The sequence below is a fragment of the Taeniopygia guttata genome, chromosome 31 (assembly GCF_048771995.1).
Source record: "Taeniopygia guttata chromosome 31, bTaeGut7.mat, whole genome shotgun sequence".
In the NCBI taxonomy this organism is placed as follows: Eukaryota; Metazoa; Chordata; class Aves; order Passeriformes; family Estrildidae; genus Taeniopygia; species Taeniopygia guttata.
This window is the reverse complement of record NC_133056.1, coordinates 3,464,878-3,486,573: the sequence shown is the minus strand read 5'-3', so window position 1 is coordinate 3,486,573 and position 21,696 is coordinate 3,464,878. Positions and strand designations below refer to the sequence as shown.

Sequence of the window (21,696 nt, the reverse complement as noted above, 5' to 3'; positions counted from 1 at the left end):
ATTACATATTTTTAATTGTATCTATTTTATTTTAATGACAAAAAAAGCAAATAAATGAATAAAATTTAAATAAAGCAAGAGGAGAATGTGAGACCAGGACCTGCTAGCGTAGAGATTTTGGGAGTGCAGCTCACTCGATGTGCCAGTGTCTCACCACATCCTTTCCTGTTGGAACTCAAAATGTCCCTCAGACATTTTTGGAGGTTCCAGGTCCAGGTCAGAAGCATTTGAGACCCTGGCAGGCAGCTGGAAACAGCTGTGATTTTGAGTTTGAGCCATGGAATGATTTACCAACTTTGCAGGTGGAACAAGAAGTCACAAAAGTTTAGATATTATAGTAGAAGTAGTTACAAAGTAGAGGGAAGAAATTTTGAGTGCTGTACAGGGGCGTCTTAACACCTGTACAGGGTTTTTTTTATTTTGCACATGGGGTTCAGAAGTTTTAAGATGGAGGAATGTAGGCCGGTCCTGTTTCTTCTCTTTCTTCTTCCTTACCTCCATGTTCTTGATGATGTTGGCACTCACAGATTGGTTTAGAGCAGAAAAGCACCATTTAATATAGGAAGTAGGTATTGGGGAAAAACTGTAAACATGTAACACATAATGTATCATATAAAAGATAGCAGCAGCCCTGGGCGGGGGAGAAAAGAAGAACACACCAGGCAGAGAGGGTGTCAGGGGTGTGTGTGCCTCTGCCTGAGCTGCTGACCAAACCGCAGTAGCCAGAGAAGACAATCTTTTAGATAGCTTACAATAAACTGCCTTGAGACCGAACAACAAGAGGCTGCAGAGTTTTCTTTGGAAGCACAGCTTGGAGGAGAGACTTTTCCACCACACGGAACCCCTGAACCAGGCGGGGTTCTGACACCTGGCATCCCAGGGTGGGCAAACAAAAAGGACAAGAAGCTGAAACATCAAACAACCTCCAACCTTCATCAGCAGAAAAAAAAAGCACACACGCTCTCCGCAGACTCCAGGAAGAGAGGGAGCGGAAAGCTCAAGACAAAACAACCTGACCTTCACCAAGATAATTCATCTCGGGGACTTTCCCGGGAGGAGAAGACCCAGAAGCGCGCCTGGGATCTCTCACCTCTGACCTGCTGGACAGTGAACAGTGTCATCTCCGGACTGACCTCAGGCTGACTCAGCTTTTGGTGAGAAAATTCAAAATTAAGAACATGTGTGGGGAATTCTCCCAAGAGGAAACCCAAATTGTATCTTCCCTACAGGGCATCATCTCTGCCCATGTGGTAGAGATCGCTCAAAAGGAGCTGAAAGCTTTGTTATTGTGGGTGCAGTGTAATTTTCCGCACACAGACCCAAATCTGTTGTTTGAGCCAAATTTTTGGCAGGAAATTAATAAGCAACTATATCTTTAAGCTATAAAAAAAGATAAGCTTGCGGCAAAACTTTTACCTTCAGCGAGGACAGTTTTAGAGTCAGTTTCACAATGTGGCAGTTTAAACCAGGCAGCTAAGGCTCCTGGGGGAAAATGGGGGGGACAGTCCAGCCAGCAGGTCGGGACAGCCCCTCTCACCACAGACACAGGGCAGGCAGGATTGCTTCCCGTGGAGAATCAGGGAGATGATACCCCCTCGCGTCCCGTGTCCCCGGGCTCCCACTGTTCCTCAGACTCCCGGAATCCCTAAGCTCCTCCGAAGCAAAAACTCCCCAGACGGAGACAAACAAGCCAGGCACAGCCGCGGCCCTCGGCGGGGGAAGGGCATTGCCCGAGTCCGAACCCGCGGTGGTGGAGCGGCGGCTCCGGCGGCGGCTCCGGCGGGGGATGGTGCGAACGTGAGTGCAGAGCAGAGGGAAGAGGGAGAGGAGAGCGCTCTCGGATCTGCGCAGGCGGAGAGTTCAAAACAGCCGCGCAGAAAGCGAAAGCGAGGAGAGCGGCGGGGCGGGACGGACCGGGGCGGGAGCGGGGGGTGCGAGCGCGGCGGTTTTACGTCCGCAGCGCCCGGGGACACGTTCGGTGTCGAGAATCCGTGAGGCCGCAGAGGCCGCCGCCCAAAAGGCACGGGAGAACAGCTCCCTGACCGCGGCAGCTGAGTCTGCCGGGGGAGCGGCAGAGGGACAGCGGGACGCTGCCCTCGCTGCAGCTCTGGCGGCGGGCATGCGTGCGATGGTAGAGCAGATCCCGAAAGCCGTGAGGAGAGGGGATTTTTCGCATCTCGAATGCGCGGCACAGGCGCAGGCGGGGCTGAGCCGGCACACGCGGGCTGCGGGTGCTGGCACAGAGCCAGGAGAGGGGCAAAGCGAGGCAGAAACATCAGGGCCGGAATGGGATCAGGAGGGAGAGGACGTCAGTTTCGGGGGGGGACGACAGTGGCTCTGACTCAGAGGCAATGCGGGGTGGAGCAAGGCGAAAGCGCGGCCGGGGTCGGAGCAGAGGCGTCCACACCCCCGTGATGACGCAGGCAGGGACGGGCCGTTACCAGGATGTAAACATCCCTCAGGGCACGGTCCCGTTACAGTTCCCATGGACAAAGTCAGCCCAAGCCCACAGCCAATCCCTGTCAACTTCAGACATGGCCAGAATAGAACAGTTATTACAACAAGAGTCAGTTTCACAGACCGCAGGGATTGCAAACGTGAATCAATTGTTGGGAGAATTGCTCAAAAGTTTATCAGGAATTACGGCGGGGTTTGCAAATGTGAATCAATTGTCAGAAGAGATGCTCAAATTTTATTGGAAGTGCAAATCGGAGAGCAAAGTGCAGTCCCGGCCTCAGTTGGTCAGGCGGCAGCGCCATCTAGTGGCGGAACCACAACATTGCAACAGGTTTTACAGGACTCGGCCAGCCAAGTCACTGCGCCACCCAGTGGTGGGACTGTAACATTGCAGCCCTTTTTTCCAGTTTCTTGTAAGAAAAAATCCAGGGTGAAAAAAGCTGCATCTGCACGACAGCAGGAACCTCCGCTGACCCCAGAAGAGTGCGGGACTCAGGACATTTCTGCTGAGGCGCAGCAACAGGATGATACAATACACATCATTGCTTCGGAGGGTGTCCCAGCTTGGACAATTCCAACATCAATGTCTGCCAAAATTTCGGTGCAGGGAGAATCAATTTCTATATCAAAAAGGGTTGTTGAGTTTCTTTTACAGTATTTAAGCATAGCCTTGGAGTCACAGACAGAACTGTTGGTTCATCTTCCAAAAATTTTCCAAATAACGCAGGGCAGCCATGTGTTCACCTCGACGGCAGATGCTCCATTTTTCTCCAGAGGCACCCAGCCTTCATCTTCGCAGATGCCGCAGACGCCGTTGGTATCGGTGAGTGCTGCTTCACCAAAGCTGCAGTCACAACAGATGACTCCACTCTACAGGCAAGTACCCACAGAATTTCCAGCTTAGCCGGGTGTGAAAGTGGACTGGCAGGACATTCGGGCAGAATTGGAACAGGAGAAAGGTTTATTGCAGGGTTTGGGAAACATAATGATGCCGGTGAACTATGATGCTCAGGGCCAAAACCCGAGATGGGAACGCCTGGATCGTGGAGCAATCAAAGATTTAGCTAAAGCCATTCAGGACAATGGGTTGTCCTCACCATATTTCAAACAGATGTTGAAAAGCATTTTTGGCATGTATGATTTAACACCATATGATCTTAAATATCTCGACGCATCAGTTCTTACAGACACCCAAGCTCTCATTTGGCAGAAGGCGTGGAGGAGATCCCTGGAGGAGCTGAGAGCCAGATACCAAGGCGGGCCAAACGCAAACCTCACCATGGTGCAGCTTGCCAGTGATCCCCCTGAGGACGATCCAACTCAACAGGTGGTGAGGCTTCTGCGGCACGTGCTCAGCAACGTCAAAGAGGCGGCATGGGGAGAAATTCTTCAGATTGCTCCAGCAGGGGTCCAGGACAACATCTACACCGAGATCAAGCAGGGTCCTTCAGAGCCATTTTCTTCGTTCGTGGATCGTCTTTCCCAGGCAGTGGAGCGACAAGTGACCGAGGAGGGGGCGAAACCACATCTGACCAAAAGCCTCGCGTTCTCCAATGCCAACCCGGAATGCAGAGGAATCATCAGCATGATGCCGCACCAGGCCACCTTGGCAGACATGATCGAGGCGTGCAGCAAGGTGGGGACACCACAACATGTTGCTTCCATCATGGAGGAGCATTTGGGGGACCGAATTGAGAAGCGCGTGAAGGAAGCTCTTGCAAATTACACAAAGAGCAACACCAGTGCAGAAAGGCAGTGCTTTGGGTGTGGGGCACAAGGACATATTAAAAGGAACTGCCCACAATCTGTAAAACCCAACAAGCCATAGACCTTTGTCCTCGATGCAGGAGAGGGAGAGCTCTCGCGAGTGAGTGTCACTCACAGACAGACGTGGATGGAAAATCTCTTCTGATTCCGGGAAACAGGAAAAGGAGCGTGAGTCATCACCAGCGCACTCCAACACAAATCCTGGCAGTGACACAAAACCAACAGGGACAATCCTCGGGGAGCAACAAACAGAACCCCTCAGCAGAGCAATCTCCAAAATCCCCAGCGACCCAGACTTGGTACCACCTGGATTCCAATGCGTCCTGGCAACCTCCAAATTGACGTATTTTTTGGACAATAGCCATGCAGTGATACCCACGGGTGTCACAGGGACTTCTTGGAAAAGGCAAGATTTTTAAATAATGGCCAGGGACAGAAGCAGCATTCTGGACTTGTTGTTTATCCATCTTTGATTTCAGCAAACCATAACGAGGAGCTGATGGTCACGGCAAAAGCCTTGCGACCACCTCTGACAATTCCACAAAATACACCAATTGCTCGAGCCATGGCTTTGCCATCTCACCCAGAAAGGCAAGTCATGCCAGTGTTCAACAAACGGGACTCTTTTTCTGGTGATCAAGCAGAAGTGCATGCATCTTGGGTGAAACATTTGAGCCGAGATCGACCCATCATTACCTGTCAGTTGACTTGTAATGAAAAAACAATTGCCATCACAGGAATGCTAGACACAGGAGCAGATGTTACAGTCATTTCATACATTTTTTGGCCCAGGGAATGGGACTTGGTTGCACCTTTGGGCTCTCTCACAGGCATAGGGGGATGTTCCCTATGCATGCAGAGTAAGCATGCAATTGTTGTCACAGGCCCGGGAAGAAAAACAGCAGTCATCCGTCCTTTCATCGTGCAGAAGCCCATCACAGTGTGGGGGAGGGATCTTTTGGCACAGTGGGGACTGAAATTAGAGTTGGATTTTTAACAGAGGTCACTGTGGCACTCACCATTCTGAAACTGACTTGGAAAACAAATGATCCCATTTGGTGGATCAGTGGCCCCTTGAGCGAAAGAAATTGAGTGCCTTGAAAAAGCTGGTCCAGGAACAGCTGCAGGAGGGACACATCAAACCCACAGACAGCCCACGGAATTCCCCAGTGTTCGTCATTCGCAAGAAAACTTCAGGGTCTTGGGGACTGTTTCACAATCTCAGGAAGATCAACGAGGTCATCGAAGACATGGGACCACTCCAGCTGGGACTTTCATCTCTCTCAATGATCCCGAGAGATTGGTCGCTTGTGATCATTGATCTCAAGCACTGTTTTTTCAGCATTCCACTTCATCCAGATGATGCTCCACGTTTTGCATTTTCTGTCCCAAGCATCAACAGAGAAGAACCCCTGCAAAGTTACCATTGGACAGTCCTTCCACAGGGACTCAAAAATTCTCTGAGTATTTGCCAATGGTACGTGGCCCAAGCTTTGCATCCAGCATGAGAGAAACATCCAAAACCAAAAATTATTCATTACATGGACGATTTGCTCATTGCAGCACCAACAAAACAGGAGGTGCAGAAAGTTTGTGACTGTGTGATTGCACAGATGCAAAAAGCAGGACTGGAAATCAGTGCACCAAAAATACAAGAAATTGCACCTTGGAAATACCTGGGATGGAAGATCAGAAAGCAAACAATAAGGCCACAGAAACTGGAAATCAACACAAAGGTCACCAGTCTGCAGGACTTGCAGCAGCTTTTGGGGGAGATCACCTGGATGAGACCGATCCTGGGAATCACCAATGATGACATCTCGTCATTGCTCGACCTCTTGAGAGGGGACAACAACATCGAATCTCCCAGAACTCTGACACCTGAAGCACGAAAAGATCTTGAATAGATCACAGACATGATTCAACAGAGACAAGCACATCGCTTTGTGGAATCACTGCCTTTTAATTTGGCAGTGCTGGGGGAAACAGCACAGTTGTATGGGTTGATTTTTCAGTGGGATTTATCTCAAATGGACCCTCTTTTTTTGATAGAGTGGGTTTTTTTAACTTACAGGCCCTCAAAAACAGTTCTCACAGATTTAGAGATGATAGCTCAGACTGTTATTAAGGTGAGAACTAGGTTGCTGGCAATGTCAGGCAGAGATTTCTCAATCATTGATTTACCTTTAAAGAAAAAATACTTTGAGTGGGCGATGCAAAAATCACAAGATTTTGCAATTGCTTTGTTACAGTATCCAGGATTTTGTGCAGTTCATTTTCTAGCTCACAGAATGTTAAATGCAAAAATAAGTTTCAGAGAAAAACCAAAAATAAGCCAGGAACCAGTGGAAGGGGTGACAGTGTTCACCGATGGTTCGGGAAAAACTCATAAATCGGTGGTCACATGGCAAAATCCAAAAACAGGGGAATGGGAATCAGATATTAAAATGGTACAGGGTTCACCACAAATTGTAGAACTGGCAGCAGTGGTCAGGGTTTTTCAGTTGTTTCAGGAACCCCTCCCTGATCACAGATTCAGAATATGTTGCAAATGTGGTCAAACGATTAGAGGGATCACTTTTGAAACACACAGACAATGAAATTTTATATTCATACCTATCATGCATGAGAACAATCTTAGAAATCAGAGAACACAAATATTTTGTAGCACATATCAGGGCACATTCCTCACTTCCAGGGTTTTTAGCAGAAGGGAATGCTCACGCAGATAGACTCACAATGACCATATCACAGACATTACCAGACATTTCTGGGCAAGCAAAATTAGCCATGCATTTTTCCACCAAAATGCACAGGGATTGATGGAATCCTTTCGCCTTTCTAAAAGTCAGGCAAAGGAAATCGTCAGTGCTTGCCCAGATTGCCAGCTTGTACAGCCCCCTGCATCTACAGGGGCTGTCAGTCCGAGGGGATTGCAGAGTCTTCATCTGTGCCAAGCTGATTTCACAAAATATCCATCCTTTGGGAGGCTCAAAAACATTCATGTTTCAGTTGACACATTTTCAGGGGCAATTTTTGCATCATTACATACAGGGGAGACCGCAGAACATGCCTGCAGACATTTTCTACAAGCATTTGCATCACTAGGGGTGCCAAAAGAAATAAAAACAGATAACGGTCCAACTTACACAGGCAAGGTGCTTGACAAATTTCTGAAAAAATGGGGAGTCAAACACATTTTTGATATTCCTTATTCTCCCTCAGGTCAAGCAATCATTGAAAGAACAGATCACACCCTGAAATCCCTCTTGGATAAACAGAAAAGGGGGGAAGCAGGCGCAACACCGCACATGCGGTTGAACAAAGCTCTGCATGTGTTGAATTTTTTAAATGGTTCCTTTTCAGAACCCACTCCACCAATTGTTAGGCACTTCGCAAACAGCACACAAGCAAAGCTAAGGGAAAATCCTTTAGTTTTGATCAGAAACCCAGAGTCAGGACAAATCGAAGGCCCATTTACATTAATAACTTGGGGCAAGGGTTTCACTTGTGTTTCCACAGGGCAAGGACCGAAGTGGGTGTCAGCAAGGCACGTGAAACCTTATCGGGTGCAGACGCCAGTGGACCCGAGAAGCAGAGAAGCAAGCACGCAGGCGAAGGCAGACAACGACGCTGCAGACGTCACATCAGACAATGATTGATCACCCAGAGACTTGGGGGGTTTTCTTTTTCCTGGGAAATCAAGTGTTGTTTGGGTGTTGCAAGGTCTCTCACAGAGGTTGGGGGCATGGACATGGGATTCAGACAGATAATGTTCATGTGCTTCATTCTCTTGCCTATTGCCTTGTGCAATGGGATAGACTTTCCCATGAAACAACCAAGGGAAAATGTGTGGGAAACTTTGGCAAAGGCAGCGGGTCTGGACAGCATTTGTCTGACTCATTCGAAGCCGGGGAAACCATTTTCAACATGGTTGGTAGGTGTGCCAGTGAAGGAATGGCCAATTCCAAAAGACGTCCCTCCAAAGATTCTGAAAACTTTTTCAGATCCTGTGGAAGGATGGCCTGTTTGGACACAGTACCTTCCTGTGGCTCACTTGGAACCTCCGGAATTGGACATTTTCGGGTCAACAAAAATGAAATGGTGCATCAAATTTGATTCATCAGGAGTGGCAAAGACAGATAATCATACGATAGATGTCACTCCAAATCAGCTTTTTTATAAAAATGCGTCATCTTGGTGCAATTACACCAAAATGACAAGCAAACCATCCCTTCAACACCCAGCCACTTTACCGAAGGGAATGTTTTTCATTTGCGGGGACAGAATTTGACCTGCTATCCCTGCAAAAATCAAGGGTGGTCCATGCAGCATTGGGGAACTCTCACTGCTAACACCTGATTTGAAAACTTTAAAGGAGCAGACACAAAGGGAAAAAAGATCCCTTGAACAATATAGTCCAAATTGTGATGATGATGTTTATACCTGGGACAAGGCTCAGAGAATTGCAGTAGCAATTTTCTCACCCCAAACAGCATCAGGGGCGGCCTTGACACAATTGGATCATATAGCATGTTGGTTGAGCAAACACAGTCGTGCCATTTCGTTTGCACTGAGTGACATGTTAACAGACATCAGCAGTGCAAGGCAAGCAGTGCTTCAAAACAGGGCGGCAATTGATTATCTGCTGCTGACACATGGGCACGGATGTGAGGAATTTGAGGGGATGTGCTGCATGAACTTGTCCGATCATTCAAAATCTATTCATGAAAATATAAAACAAATACAAAATAGTATTAGCAAATTGAACAAAGTTACGGGGTCCTGGTGGGATGATTTGTTTGGCTTTTTTGATCTCTCACCATTGTGGAAAGAACTTTTGAAAATAGCATTTTATATTCTTATAGGGCTTGTAGTTCTTCTGCTTGTTCTGCCATGCATTTTCATGTGTATTCGAAAGGCCTTGAACAACATGGTAAAGCAGGTGTTTCTGGTTCAAACAGAGAGGGGAGATGTCGGAACTCAAAATGTCCCTCAGACATTTTAAGAGGTTCCAGGCCTTGGTCAGAAGCATTTTAGACCCTGGCAAGCAGCTGAAAACAGCTGTGATTTTGACTTTGAGCCATGGAATGAGTTACCAACTTTGAAGGTGGAACAAGCGGTCACAGAGGGTTAGATGGTATAGTAAAAGTAGTCACAAATTAGAGGGGAAACATTTTTAGTATTGTACAGGGGGGGTTTAACACCTGTACAGGGGGGTTTTACTTTGTACAGCGGGGTCAGGTGTTCTAAGATGGAGGAAAGTGGCCTGATCCTGTTCTTCCTCCTTCTTCTTCCTTACCTCCATGTTCTTGGTGATGTTGGCACTCACAGATTGGTTTAGAGTAGAAAAGCACATTGTAACATAGATAGTAGGTATTGGGGAAAATCTGTAAACATATAACACGTAATATATCATATAAAAGATAGCAGCAGCCCTGGGTGGGGAGAGAGACGACGGAGACACCGGACAGTGAGGGTGTCAGGAGTGTGTGTGTGTTTCTGCCTGGGCCACTGACCTAGGCAGCCGCAGCGGGCGAAGACAATCTTTTAGATAACGAGCAATAAACTGCCTTGAGACCGAACAACAAGAGGCTGCGGAGTTTTTCTTTGCAAGCAAAGGTGGGAGGAGAGACTTTACCACCACACGAGAGCCCCGAATAAATCCCGGGGTTCTCACATAAGTGGCCAATAAAGTACAGCTCTCCCCTCTTGTTCCTTGCAGCAGAATCAGGACCATGAACAGAAACAGTCACAGATATTCTTTCTGCGCCCCATAAGCAAAGCTGTGCCAAACCACAGATGCTGCCTTCAAATGGACTCAAATTCCAGCCTAGACCTCTCACCTCCCAGACAACTCCTTCCCCAACACACCTCCAACACCAACACCCTGCAAACACTGCACAGAAACCCTCAACATCCTGCCAGGACCCTCAGCTGTCCCTGTCCCTCCGCAGAGTTTCCCTCCCTCCAGCAGACACCCTGGCTCCCTGCACGTGCCGTGGGATGGCACTCAGGAGGATTCTGCTCCAAGGCCTTCCCCGGCAGCAAGCTCAGGCTGCCAGGCCTATGGATCCTGGATCATCCTTCCCACCGAGCCTTCCTGTGCACGGCTGTTCCATTGGCACATCTGCGCTCAGCTGGGACTACTCTGCTCACCCAGGGCTGCTGGTAAAGGATCAAGAGCAGCCTGGCAAGCTCTTTCTCCAGCTCCCTCTGTGCTCTTGGGGAAGGTAGAACCTTCCACAGGAAAGCAACTGGTGGCACAAGGAGTGGGTGGCATCAGGCAGCTCTGGGGAAGCCCCTCAGGAATGCTGTATCCTGAGGGAACACTGTTGGCCTTGACCTGTGGGCGCCTGCAAAAGCTTCAAATCAGCTGCCTCAGCTTCCAGGGCCTCTCTTGGCCAGCATCCTGACGTGGATGCAGGACGGCTGCCAGGCACTGCTGGGACCCAGCGGGACAGGAGCGGCTGTCTCGTGTCCACGCAGCACCCGTGACACAGCCAGCAGCAAAACCTTCCAAGCCTTTTCTGAGGCCAGGCACACACCAAGATCAGCCAAGACTCTCCACCACACTGCCTGGCCCACCCAGCCCAGTCTGTGCTGGCCCTGGGCCACAGCAGCTCCCAGCAAGCAGGAGGCAAATGCATCTTGCCAAGAGCTGAAACACAGCAGACAGGGAAGATGTGAAACATGAGTGTGTAAAGGCCTTTTAATTCACAGCTCCCACAGAGAGCTTTGGGGCTCACAGCTGGACAGAGATGGTTCTGCTCAACCCTCTGTCCAAAGGGGGGGTAACACACGCTGCTGCAGGTGCTTGGGTTGGTCTCTGCAGGTCCAGGTGGATGCCAAACCTGCTCTTCACAGCCTTCTCCCTTCCCCTGCCCCTCTGCCAAGTGCAGCGGGCCTCAAGGACTGAAAGGAGCACAGAGAGCCAAAGGGGGACACTTGCACCTGCCTCACTGGGAGCTCCCTGGGAAGCACTTTCCTTGAGAAGCAAGCCCCTGTCCTCCAAAGACATTTCCCCAAATGTGCAGCTTTTCTGCTCAACACCAACACACCCTTAGGAAACACTGGCAAGGCTGAAGGACTTCATGTCCTTTCAGGACAGGTACTCCAGCTCTAGCTCCTATTCCCTCAAGTGCCTTTCCAGGTGGAGGCTCAGACGGGCAGCCCCAGGCCCTCTACAAACACAAGCTGCTCAGTGCCTCTTCACCTGCCTCAACTCCTGCCTGCGCCCACGGCACCAAGACCAGGCTGTTCCCAGCCAGAGCCCAGAGCCCTGCTCCCGCAGGACGCTCTTGCCAGCACCTTCCAGGCCTCTCCGCTGTGCACACAGCGCTTTTCATGCCCGCTCCCAACAGGCTCTGGAAGGCAGAGCACAGCCTGGCTGCCTCTGCCACCAGCACAGCCCAAGCACAGGCGGAGGAAGAAGCAGCAGGGGCTGTTTTGCGGCCATGCCCAAGAGAGACTGGAAGGGTGCCCTCCCTCTGCTCTCACTTGCTTGGCTTTCTGACTGGCTCTGAGCCTGGGGCTGCCATTCCTCACTTGTGGGCACCAGAACCACAGCCGGGATCCCGGCACTGCCTGACAGCGCTCCGGGCACTGGCAGGGTCGCGCGTCCCAGTCTGGGGCACCGCGCTGCTGCTTCCTTTGCCCTCAGGCACACCCAAAGCTCCCTGCTAAGCCCGGATGGTGGCTGGTTCTGCCCTCTCCCTGATCCTGTGCAGGGATGGAGCACTGCTGAGCTTTCAGCAAGCTATTCCTGAAAACTTCCAGCATTCCAAGCTCCTTTGCCCTCCGTGGAAGCTTGCCATGGAATCCCTCACAGCTGCCTTCAGAGCATACTCAGCTTGGCTCTTCCAAATTCCAGGGGCTCCAGGCTGCTCAGCAGGATCTGCAACTCCACAGGGTTGTGGAACTGCACCTTCAGCACAGGCACCTTTCCAGCCTGATCTGCCCTCGTTCCTCTGTGTGTGTGCACAGAACACGGCGTGGAAGAGAACAGCAGCAGGGGCCTGTGTGTCCCAGGGCCCGGGATTTGTGCCGCTTCAGCTCCACAGAGATGCAGGTAAGGGGGAGAAACCAAACGGTTTATTAATGGAAGGGAAAGGGAAGGGATGAGATGGGGGCCAAAAAAAGGGAATGGGCAGCATTTGAGGGCTGGAGGGAGGGAGCTGTCAACAGGGAGGGGGAAGGCAGCAGCTATGGGAGCTTGCAGCAGGCACAGCTGTGGCCAGCATCAGGTGTGCCTGGAGCTCCAGTGACATTGAGTCCTGCTGCTCTCTTCACTGTCTCCTGGTACTCTGCTTGGGAGCCTGGTTCTCTGAATTCAGGAGATGACCTTAGTTCTGCACATCTCTGTCCAAAAATTGCCTGAATTTCCAGCTTAGTAGAGGATGGGCTGTAATCTTCACGTTTGGCTTCAAGGGCTGGAAGACAGATAAACAACCACAGTGAGAGACCAGGGGCTGTGAGACACCACAGAGATCTGTGTAACATCACAGGGGCTGTGTGACATCACAGGTCCTGAGTGACAACACAAAGAGCTGTGTGACATCACAGATCCTGTGTGACATCACAGGTCCTGAGTGACATCACAGATCCTGTGTGACATCACAGAAACATCCATGTGACATCACAGAGTGCTGTGTGACATCACAGAGAGCTGTGTGACATCACAGAGACTTGTGTAACATCACAGGGGCTGTGTGACATCACAGATCCTGTGTGACATCACAGAGAGCTGTGTGACATCACAGGGGCTATGTGACATCACAGGTCATGTTTGACATCACAGAGTCATCCATGTGACATCACAGATCCTGTGTGACATCACAGAGTGCTGTGTGATGTCACAGAGATCTCAGTGTGACATCACAGAGATTTCAGTTTGACATCACTGAGAGCTCTGTGACATCACAAAAAGCTGTGTGACCTCATAGGGTCAGTGTGACATCACAATGATGTCCGAGTGACATCACAGAGATATCTGTGTGACGTCACAGAGATGTCAGTGTGACATCACAGATAGCTGTGTGACATCACAGAGATATCTGTGTGACATCACAAAAAGCTGTGTGACCTCAAAGCTCAGCGTGACATCACAGGAGAGTGTGTGACATCACAGAGATGTCAGTGTGACATCACAGAGATGTCTGTGTGACATCACAAAAAGCTGTGTGACCTCATACAGTCAGTGTGCCATCACAGTGATGTTCGAGTGACATCAGAGAGAGCAGTGTGATGTCACGGAGATGACAGTGTGACATCACAAAGAGCTGTGTGACATCACAGAGAGCTGTGTTGCATCACAGAGATATCCGTGTGACCTCACAGAGATGTCTGTGTGACATCACAGGGTCAGTGTGACATCTCAGAGATGTCAGTGTGACACCACAGAAATGTCAGTGTGACAGCCCGTAGCTGCTGGCCACGCATCCCCCACGTGTCCCTGAAATCTCTGTGTGCTCTACCTAGGAGAGCAGAGCTCTCCACAGCCGGGGCAGGGCTTGCAGCTCGCCCCGGCAGCCCCCGCTGGCAGCCCGCTGCCCTGTCTCACCTTTGAGGATCAGCTGGAGCTTTTCCTGCTGCCCCCTCAAGCTCCTCCCGGCCGTCCCTGGGAACACAGAGCCTGTCAGGCCCAGCGGCACAGCTCCCTGCCAGCGGCGCTGCCAGCCCTGTGCCCACACGCCCTCCTGGCCCGGCTCGTGGCTCACCCATGAACCTGACGGCGCCTCTCGCAGGGGCTCCTGTGGGCTCTGCAGGTAGGGCAGGGCCCGGCGCAGGTGCTCGGCCACGCTGCTGCTGTCCTCTGCCAGCTGCAGAGAGCGGCAGGAGGGAAGGGTTGGCCCCGCAGCCCCGCCGGGCCGGGGCTCCATGGGCACCCGGCTCGGGCCGCAGGAGCCTGGAGCAGAGCCCGCGCGGCCTCGGGCTGCAGCAGCGGGCAGGGGCACAGCTGCCAGCCCGCACACCGAGCACCGCGCTCAGGGGGCTTCTCCAGGCTGGGGCTGCGGCTTCCCGGCCCTCCTTACCAGGCACTCGGTGAACTTCCACAGCTCCTGGTTCTTCACCAGCTTTTCAAGATCCCTCCTCTTGAGGAACTCGGCCACACAAAGCAGCGTTTCCTGAGAAGCCTGGAGAGCAGCAGAGACGCGGAGATGGCCCCACAGCCCAGGGCGCAGGACCCGTCCCTGTGCCAAGGCCTGGAGGAGGCTGCAGCCTGCGAGGTGCCAGGGCAGGAGGCAGCCCAGCCCCTGCCAGGGGAACAGCAGCAGCTGCCGAGTCCTCACCTCTGCCACTCGCTGGTTCTCATCATGGCAGTGGAAGGAGAGTGGCAGCAGGCTCTGGCGCACGTGTGCCTTCAGAGCCTCTTTTTCATTTTCCTGTGGAAAAGTCATAAAAGTTCAGAAGAGCAGTATGGAGAGCAGCTGCACTTGGCTATTGTTCTGTATGAAGGGAAGAAAAAAAGACCTCAGCATTGGCTGCACAGGGCTCAGCTTGGTGCAGGCCTGCAAACCCACAGGGCACAAAGTGTCTGGGCAGCAGCCAGTGGCCGTGGCTGGGGGCAGTGAGCCTTACGTGGTCAAGGAGTGGCAGGAGCGCCTCAACCAGCTGCAGTGTGATGGGGCTGGGTGTCAGCATGTCCTTGTCCAAGATGATACAGCTGAGGAGCATGACTGTCATGCTGTCTCTCCATCCGCATCCCACAGGAGCTCCACAAGACTTTCAGTCAGGCTCCACATTTTTTCTCTCTGTGAGGAACACAAGTTTGTGAAATGCCATCCTGCTGCTGCAGGGCCTAGAGGCCAAAGGGCTGTTCCAAAGCACTTGGGCAGCTGAAGCGGGAGGCAGGAGAGCTGGGAGCAGCTGGCCCAGCGCCCAAAGCCCAGCCAAGCCCAAGCGACTGCATTCCTGAGCGCAGCCTCTGCCCCTGCCCCTTCTCACCATTGAGAGATCCTTGATGAGCTCGAGAAGGGCCCTGAGCGCCAGGTGACGCCTCTCCTTGCACTCGCTCCTCAGGTGCCTTGACAAGATTTGCAGGACTCTGTCAGCACCGCGTTCACTCAAGTCCAGGCACTCGAGGCCCTGAAAGGCACAGGGCAGTGACAGGGGAGCGGCCGGCAGGAGCCCAGAACCGCACAGGGCCGGGCCCAGGCAGCAGCACAGGGCGCGGGCACCGTCCCAGGCACTGCGGCCAAGAGAGGGCAGAGAGCCGGGAGGCAGCTGAGCGAGGCAGCGCTGGCCTTCAGGCTCACCTCCACAAGGAACGCCAGGGCGGCCAAATCCCGGCATGGCGTGTCTTTGCTGAGCAGCCCGAGCAGCTGGAATGCAATCGCGGAACACACGGCTTCGGATGCACGGTGCATTTCTCTGACAGGAGGAAATAGAAGCCAAACCCCTGAGCCAGTGGGGGCAAACGTCTCCCAGGACTGACTCACAGAGGTCTGGCCTTTCTCCACCACCCTGCAAGGGGCAGCTGAGCCCTCTGGGAGGTTTCTGCTCTTGGGCACACTCCTCTCCCAGCCTTTTTCAGCCTCCTTGGCCGTCCCTTGGTGACAAGGCCTTCTGGCCCACAGCCACGGGGACTGTGTGGGGCACCTGGGGCACAGGGCACACATGCCGGGGACAGCTGGGGAGCAGGGGGTCTCACCTGGCCAGCACGCCCACAGCACAGTGGTGAGTGTCAGCACAGAGCAGTGTGTCCCAGCCACGCTTGTCTTCCATGGCCACCACCACATCCTCATAGTGCAGTTGGCAGAGCAGGGCCTTCATGGTCTTCTCTGCAAAGCTGTGCGCAGAGCAAAGCCCAGGTCACGCTGGGAGCACTGGCCCCTGCCCAGGGATTTGGCAAGGACAGGAGGACTGGCATGGAGCACCTTCTGGGGTTGGAGGCATGGCCGTGTTGCTGCTGGCATCCTTCCCAGAAGGTATCGACCTCCTCTGGCATATCCAGAGTGCTGAAGAGCACTTGGAAGAGCAGATGGACAAACAGGCGGGGGAAATACACGGTCACCATCTGTGGGACACAGGGCAGCTGGAGGATCTTCCACAGCACCACAGTTGCCTGCAAAGGACAGAGCAGCCCGAGACAGCGCTCAGTGCCGAGGTGTCCGTGTGGCAGGGCCCAAGCACAGTAGGGAGAGGTCCGGAGAGACACAGGGGGAGCACCGGGTCTGGTGGCCCTGAAGCTGTCCCGAGGCCAGGTTTCAGCCCAGCACCTGAGGCAGGGAGACGCCGTGGGGGAGGGAGGATGGAGAGCTGCTGGAGGGGTGGCCTTGGGGCCAGCAAAGGCAGAAACTCACAGCCAGGGCAAGGACAGCCCTGTGGTCCCCATCGGAGGTGCACGTGCTGTGCTCTGGCCAGCTCCCCAGCACATCGAGGAGTACGAGCATGGCCGGCTCTGCAGTCCTGGGCGAGCACATCATGCTCTTCCACATGGCCAAAGCAGCTCTGTGGGGTCAGAGCTCTGTCTCAGAGGAGTCTGGGACACAACAGCGTGGCCTGGGTGGCAGCGGGGAGCTGAGCTGGCTGCCAGCCCTGCCTCTGCCCACTGCCCCTCACTGGCAGCACGCAGGCAGCCCAGCCCTGTGGGGACTGGCCCCTGTGGGGCAGGGGGAAGCATGGCAGCACGCTGGGGGGCTGGCAGGGGCCAGGGCTTGCAAAGGGAGCAGCCAGAGGGCCCTGGAATTCTCTGTTTGTCAGACACCTGGGACAGGCTGTACAGGGTGAAGGGCTGCTGAGCCTTGTGGACACGTGGGCCCCGTACCTGTCACACACTGGGGCCACACGCAGGAGAGCCATCACCACGTCACAGGGCTGTGCCTCTGTCAGATCCAGAAGGGGCCTGTACAGATTGTACTCAGGAAACTCATTGGCCACGAGGATGTACCTCACCATGGCAGGCACCTGGAGAAGGCAGGGGAGACTTGGAAAGCTGCCAGAGGAAGGAATGTGCCCAGCTGCCCCAGAGAAGTGCTTCCCTTGCCACCACACTGCCATGGCCTCAAAGGCTTCCAGGGAGCAGCAGGCGTGGCTTGGGAAGCCAAGCAATTGCTGGGAGGAGAAAAGCCAGGCCACAGGCTGCTTACTTGCTTTGGGCTGGAAGGACCCTCCTGCACAAGCATATCCAGCAGGGCAGCACTGGTCTTGGTTTTGAAGATGGGAGAGTACGCTCTGACAACAGTGCCCATGACGCTGCTCTCTTCCTCCCGAATCCTCTTCGTGAATTTGCAAACCATCTGTAGCAGAAGGGCAAGAAGCCCGGGATGTTGCACGGAGTGCTCTGAGCACAGTGCTGGGCTGAGCAGTGCCAGCAGGCCCAGCCCAGGTGGGGATGGCTGCAGGTACCTGCGCTGTTCTGCGGAAGCGGCCACGGGTGCGTTCCTGCTCTCGTGTGCGCTGCACGGCTGCACCTGGCAAAGAGCGAGCGCAGCCCGAGCTGAGGGGCTGCGGGAGAGGCCGGAGAACACAGCCCAGCCCTGCGCTGCCCAGGCAGGGACAGCCCCGCGCCGCCCCAGGGCATGGAGCACGGCTGTGGGGTGTCTGCCCGGCCCCTATTCCATCCTGTCCATGGGCATGGCCCCAGGGGATCGGATGGGATGGGATGGGATGGGATGGGATGGGATGGGATGGGATGGGATGGGATGGGATGGGATGGGATGGGATGGGATGGGATGGGATGGGACGGGATGGGGCCAAGCTGGCTGCAGGCACCAGCACTATGGCCCAGCTCTGCCACTCACCCTTCTGTGGTGGCTGGAACTGCTCCACCTCTTCAGGCTGCTGTGCTGGGGCAGCTCCAGGGCCTTCTTTCTCCTCCTTCCCCAAAGCCAGCTTGGGCACGCTCGCAGGTCTGTGCTCTGCGTCACTGCCTGGATTCATGGCTACTTGCAGAAGGTGAAAAGGGAAAGGTCTGAGTCAGCAAGTGCTGCAGTCGTGCCTTGAGGGCACCTGCAAGAGTGAAGTCTTGGCAAGGCTACAGAACAGCAAGTCCTGCACTCTGGTCTTGGGGGCTCCAGCCACAAGGACAGGAGACTCCTGTCAAGGACGGTGCAAAGCAAACGCCACGGTCTGCCCTCGAGGGCAGCTGCAGAAGAGATGCCACAGGAAGGCCAGAAGTCACCAAGTGCTCTGGTCTGGCCACGAGGTCACCTGCAGGAGTAATACCTTGGGAAAGCTCCGGGTCAGCAAGGAACGAGTGGCTGTGCGAGGGCTCCTCACAGCACCTCTCTCTCCCGTCCTGTCTTGTCGTGTGCACCGAGCACTGTGGCGTGGCCTTGTCACTGCCAACACCTATGCCACAGCATGTCACAAAGGGCCCTTGGATACCCTGTCCCATTCCATTCCACGGCGACCATGCTGCACCATGTCACAAAGGGCCCTTGGATACCCTGTCCCGTTCCATTCCACGGTGACCATGCTGCACCGTGTCACAAAGGGCCCTTGGATACCCTGTCCCGTTCCATGCCACGGTGGCCATGCTGCACCGTGTCACAAAGGGCCCTTGGATACCCTGTCCCGTTCCATTCCACGGTGACCATGCTGCACCATGTCACAAAGGGCCCTTGCATGCACTGCCACCTGCCCTGGGGCCACCCCCAGCCCCCCAGAGTGGCCCAGGTTGGAAGGAATGCCTTGCCCCAAGTGTCTCAGACAGCCCAACAGGATCTTTAGGAACGGCTCAGACCATCAGCAAACGCTGCCCTGCTCTGCGGGCTCAGAGCAGCAGGAGCCCCCAGGGCTGCCGACGCAGCCGCGGCGGGAAGGGCACGGGGCCCTGCACAGAAGCTGGCACGGCCTCCTCAGGACACGTCCCACATGGTGGCCATCCTAAGCACGGCCGTGTGACACAGACCAGGAACGTGTGGGCCAGGGCAGGAATGCTGCTCACACCCTGGGGCCCGGGGAGCGCTGACATCAGCCGCTGAGGCACAGTCCCCGCCGAAGCAGAGTTCCCCCGAGCCCTGGCAGCACCGGTGCCCGTCTGCTGCCCCAGAAACCTGTGCCCCAAAAGGGCTTCTCTGCCAGAGGGCAGCCAAAGCTGGTGTGTGTTGCAGCATTTTTCAGGAAAAGAGGACATGATTTATGAGATTTGAGCTACTCCAGTCTAGGCCTCAGGTTTGGGCCTTGTGAGGCCTTCAAGCCTCTGACGCAGTTAGAAATTCAGAGCTTGGGGCGCAGATAGAAATAGTATTAAGGTGTGACGGGGACCACTGGGCTGTCTGGGTGTGAATTAGTATACATTTATAGTGTAAGGCTCAAGCCACTTTAAGGAAAAGGTAAACAGTGTTAGCCTAGCAATCAGAGTGCCTTTGTTTCTGTAAACTATGTAGAAGCTTATATAAACTACCATCTTATCTCGAATAAACTGAGAACATTTGATTAACCACATTGGTTCAGATCTGCGTTTGTCTTGTCCAGTTTCCCGTTTTCCTGAGATTCCCTGGCTTTTGGTGTGCATTGGGGGCTGTGCTGCGTCCTACAGGGGCTGTTGGTAGCAGCACCTGGAGCAACTGGTGGCAACACTTGGTGCGTGTCAGATGTTGTTGCTCCTTCCCAGAATGATTCTTTCATGGAAGGGATTAGCAGCAGCACAGAAACACCAACAGCTACTCAACTTCACAGGACAAAGAGAATCCACCGAAACACTGTCATGTTTCCTTGTGCTTTTGCGTCTTTCTTGCACTCTGAAAGAAAAAGAATTGGCCCAAGCCCTGCTATTCAAATCTCCAGCTGCTGTGTGTCTTCCTGTGGCAGCTCACGTGCAAACACAACTGGCTGCCTGCTCAGCTCGGCACTGGACGGCCACAAACAGGGAGGGCCCTGGTGAACATCTCTTTGGTCTGGTGGGGCAGCGAGGGCACAGGAGACAAAGACTGCTCCTCCCGAGTTCATGGGGCAACTGAGAGATTTTATTTCCCACGCCCCCCCTTACACAGGGCATTTGAAAGACCAGGTCTGGAAGCTCTCATTGGTTTGAGCTCCACGCCCCTTCAGGTTCTGGCCCGTGAGGTGCCTGCAGTTTTGGGAGATATTTGATTGGTCAAGAGCCCTGTCAATCATGGTAACATCTCACCTTTCTTTTCTTTATAAAATTCTGTGTATTGTTCTCTGTCACCCATCTGCAAGGGCCCTTTACAAACATGGTGACAGAGGACAGCGTGCATCTAATTTACACTGGAGCTGCAGCATTCCCCTCCAGGAACTGTTAGGGGAGAACTCAGGCCACAGGCATAATGCTTCTCGGTTACAAATTGAACTTATCTCTAAAAGCAGAAAGCTATTTAACCCTGAGCCCATTTAGCCCTCAGAGAAAAACCCAATTTTAAAAAACAACCTTTAAGCACTTGATCCCTTGGAGAAAAACCAAACTCCCAGAAAACAGTCTGTAAACAGAAAAACTGTTTGTAAACATGAGAAATAATTTGTAAACAAATCAAGTCCTTCTATGAACTGTCCATGAGGCAGGTGATCATTTGTAATGCGGTCTGTGGTTTCCAGTGTCCATATTTTAGGCAGCTGTATTGTACTGTTGTAGGATTTATTGTAAAACATGAGAACAGACTCAGAGGGGAGGAGGGTGTACCCTCAATCCAACCCCTTTCCCCTTTTTTCTTTGTATAATAAATAATAATAGGAACAGAACATGGATTTTGAATAGTATTAACTTATGCAAAGTTAACTTATATCTTGAAGCAATGCAAGAATAATTGCTAGAATATTAGGAAAATACTTGTTAATACACATACTAGGACTTCTTTACGATAATGATTTACTAAAATATGAATATCGATCCAATATTGATATCCAACCGAGACGGACAAAAACTCTCTAAGAGTTTAAAGTTAGAAAGTGTATGTTTATTGAGACAGCAGGGCAGTACGTGGGATAATTTCCTAATGCACACTGCAAAAATCACAGGTGTTACAAAGCTTTTTTATTGACAGAAGTCTTGAATACACAAAATATGAATGCATATTCATATCCCTGTCACTTCCTCTGCTCCGCTTCATATGCTAATTGGCAGAAAGGCTATTAAGCATGTGTAGTTCTGTTCCCTGAAATGAGTCAGGGGTCCATTTTGGGGAGGGGCCTCCAAAATGAAGAAGTAAAATAAGTCTTCCTCATTCTGACCTTTCTGCCTTTCCCATGCACACGTGACAAATGAATCCTTGCCGTTTTCCTGTGCTTAATGGATTCCTAAAGTAGGGGAAGTCTGCAACTGTTTTTGTGTCCCTGAAATCTGTTTGTCACATTCTGTTTCTCATGATAAGCACAGCTACCCAAACATAAAGCTGAGAAGCAATGAGTTAATAGATCCTGGATATCTTATCTAAGATCCAGCTACTGTTAACAATGAACAAAGCCTATTTATCTACTTCCACTAAGTCAGCAACATCTAATTTAACTATCATCTTAACTTCCTAAAATTCTTAATTCTTCCAAATTCATGTCTCACTGGGAATGGGG

General features: G+C 52.5%; 1 protein-coding gene across 1 annotated transcript in view; it reads right to left on the bottom strand.

Moving 5' to 3' along the window:
* Positions 1-6,834: 6,834 nt before the first annotated feature.
* LOC140681054 (class II histocompatibility antigen, B-L beta chain-like) overlaps positions 6,835-21,696 on the bottom strand; it is a 33,740-nt gene continuing 18,878 nt past the window's right edge. The window contains exon 5 of the mRNA XM_072920252.1: positions 6,835-6,840. Coding sequence (XP_072776353.1) covers positions 6,835-6,840 — 6 coding nt within the window. The remainder of the gene's footprint in view (positions 6,841-21,696) is intronic.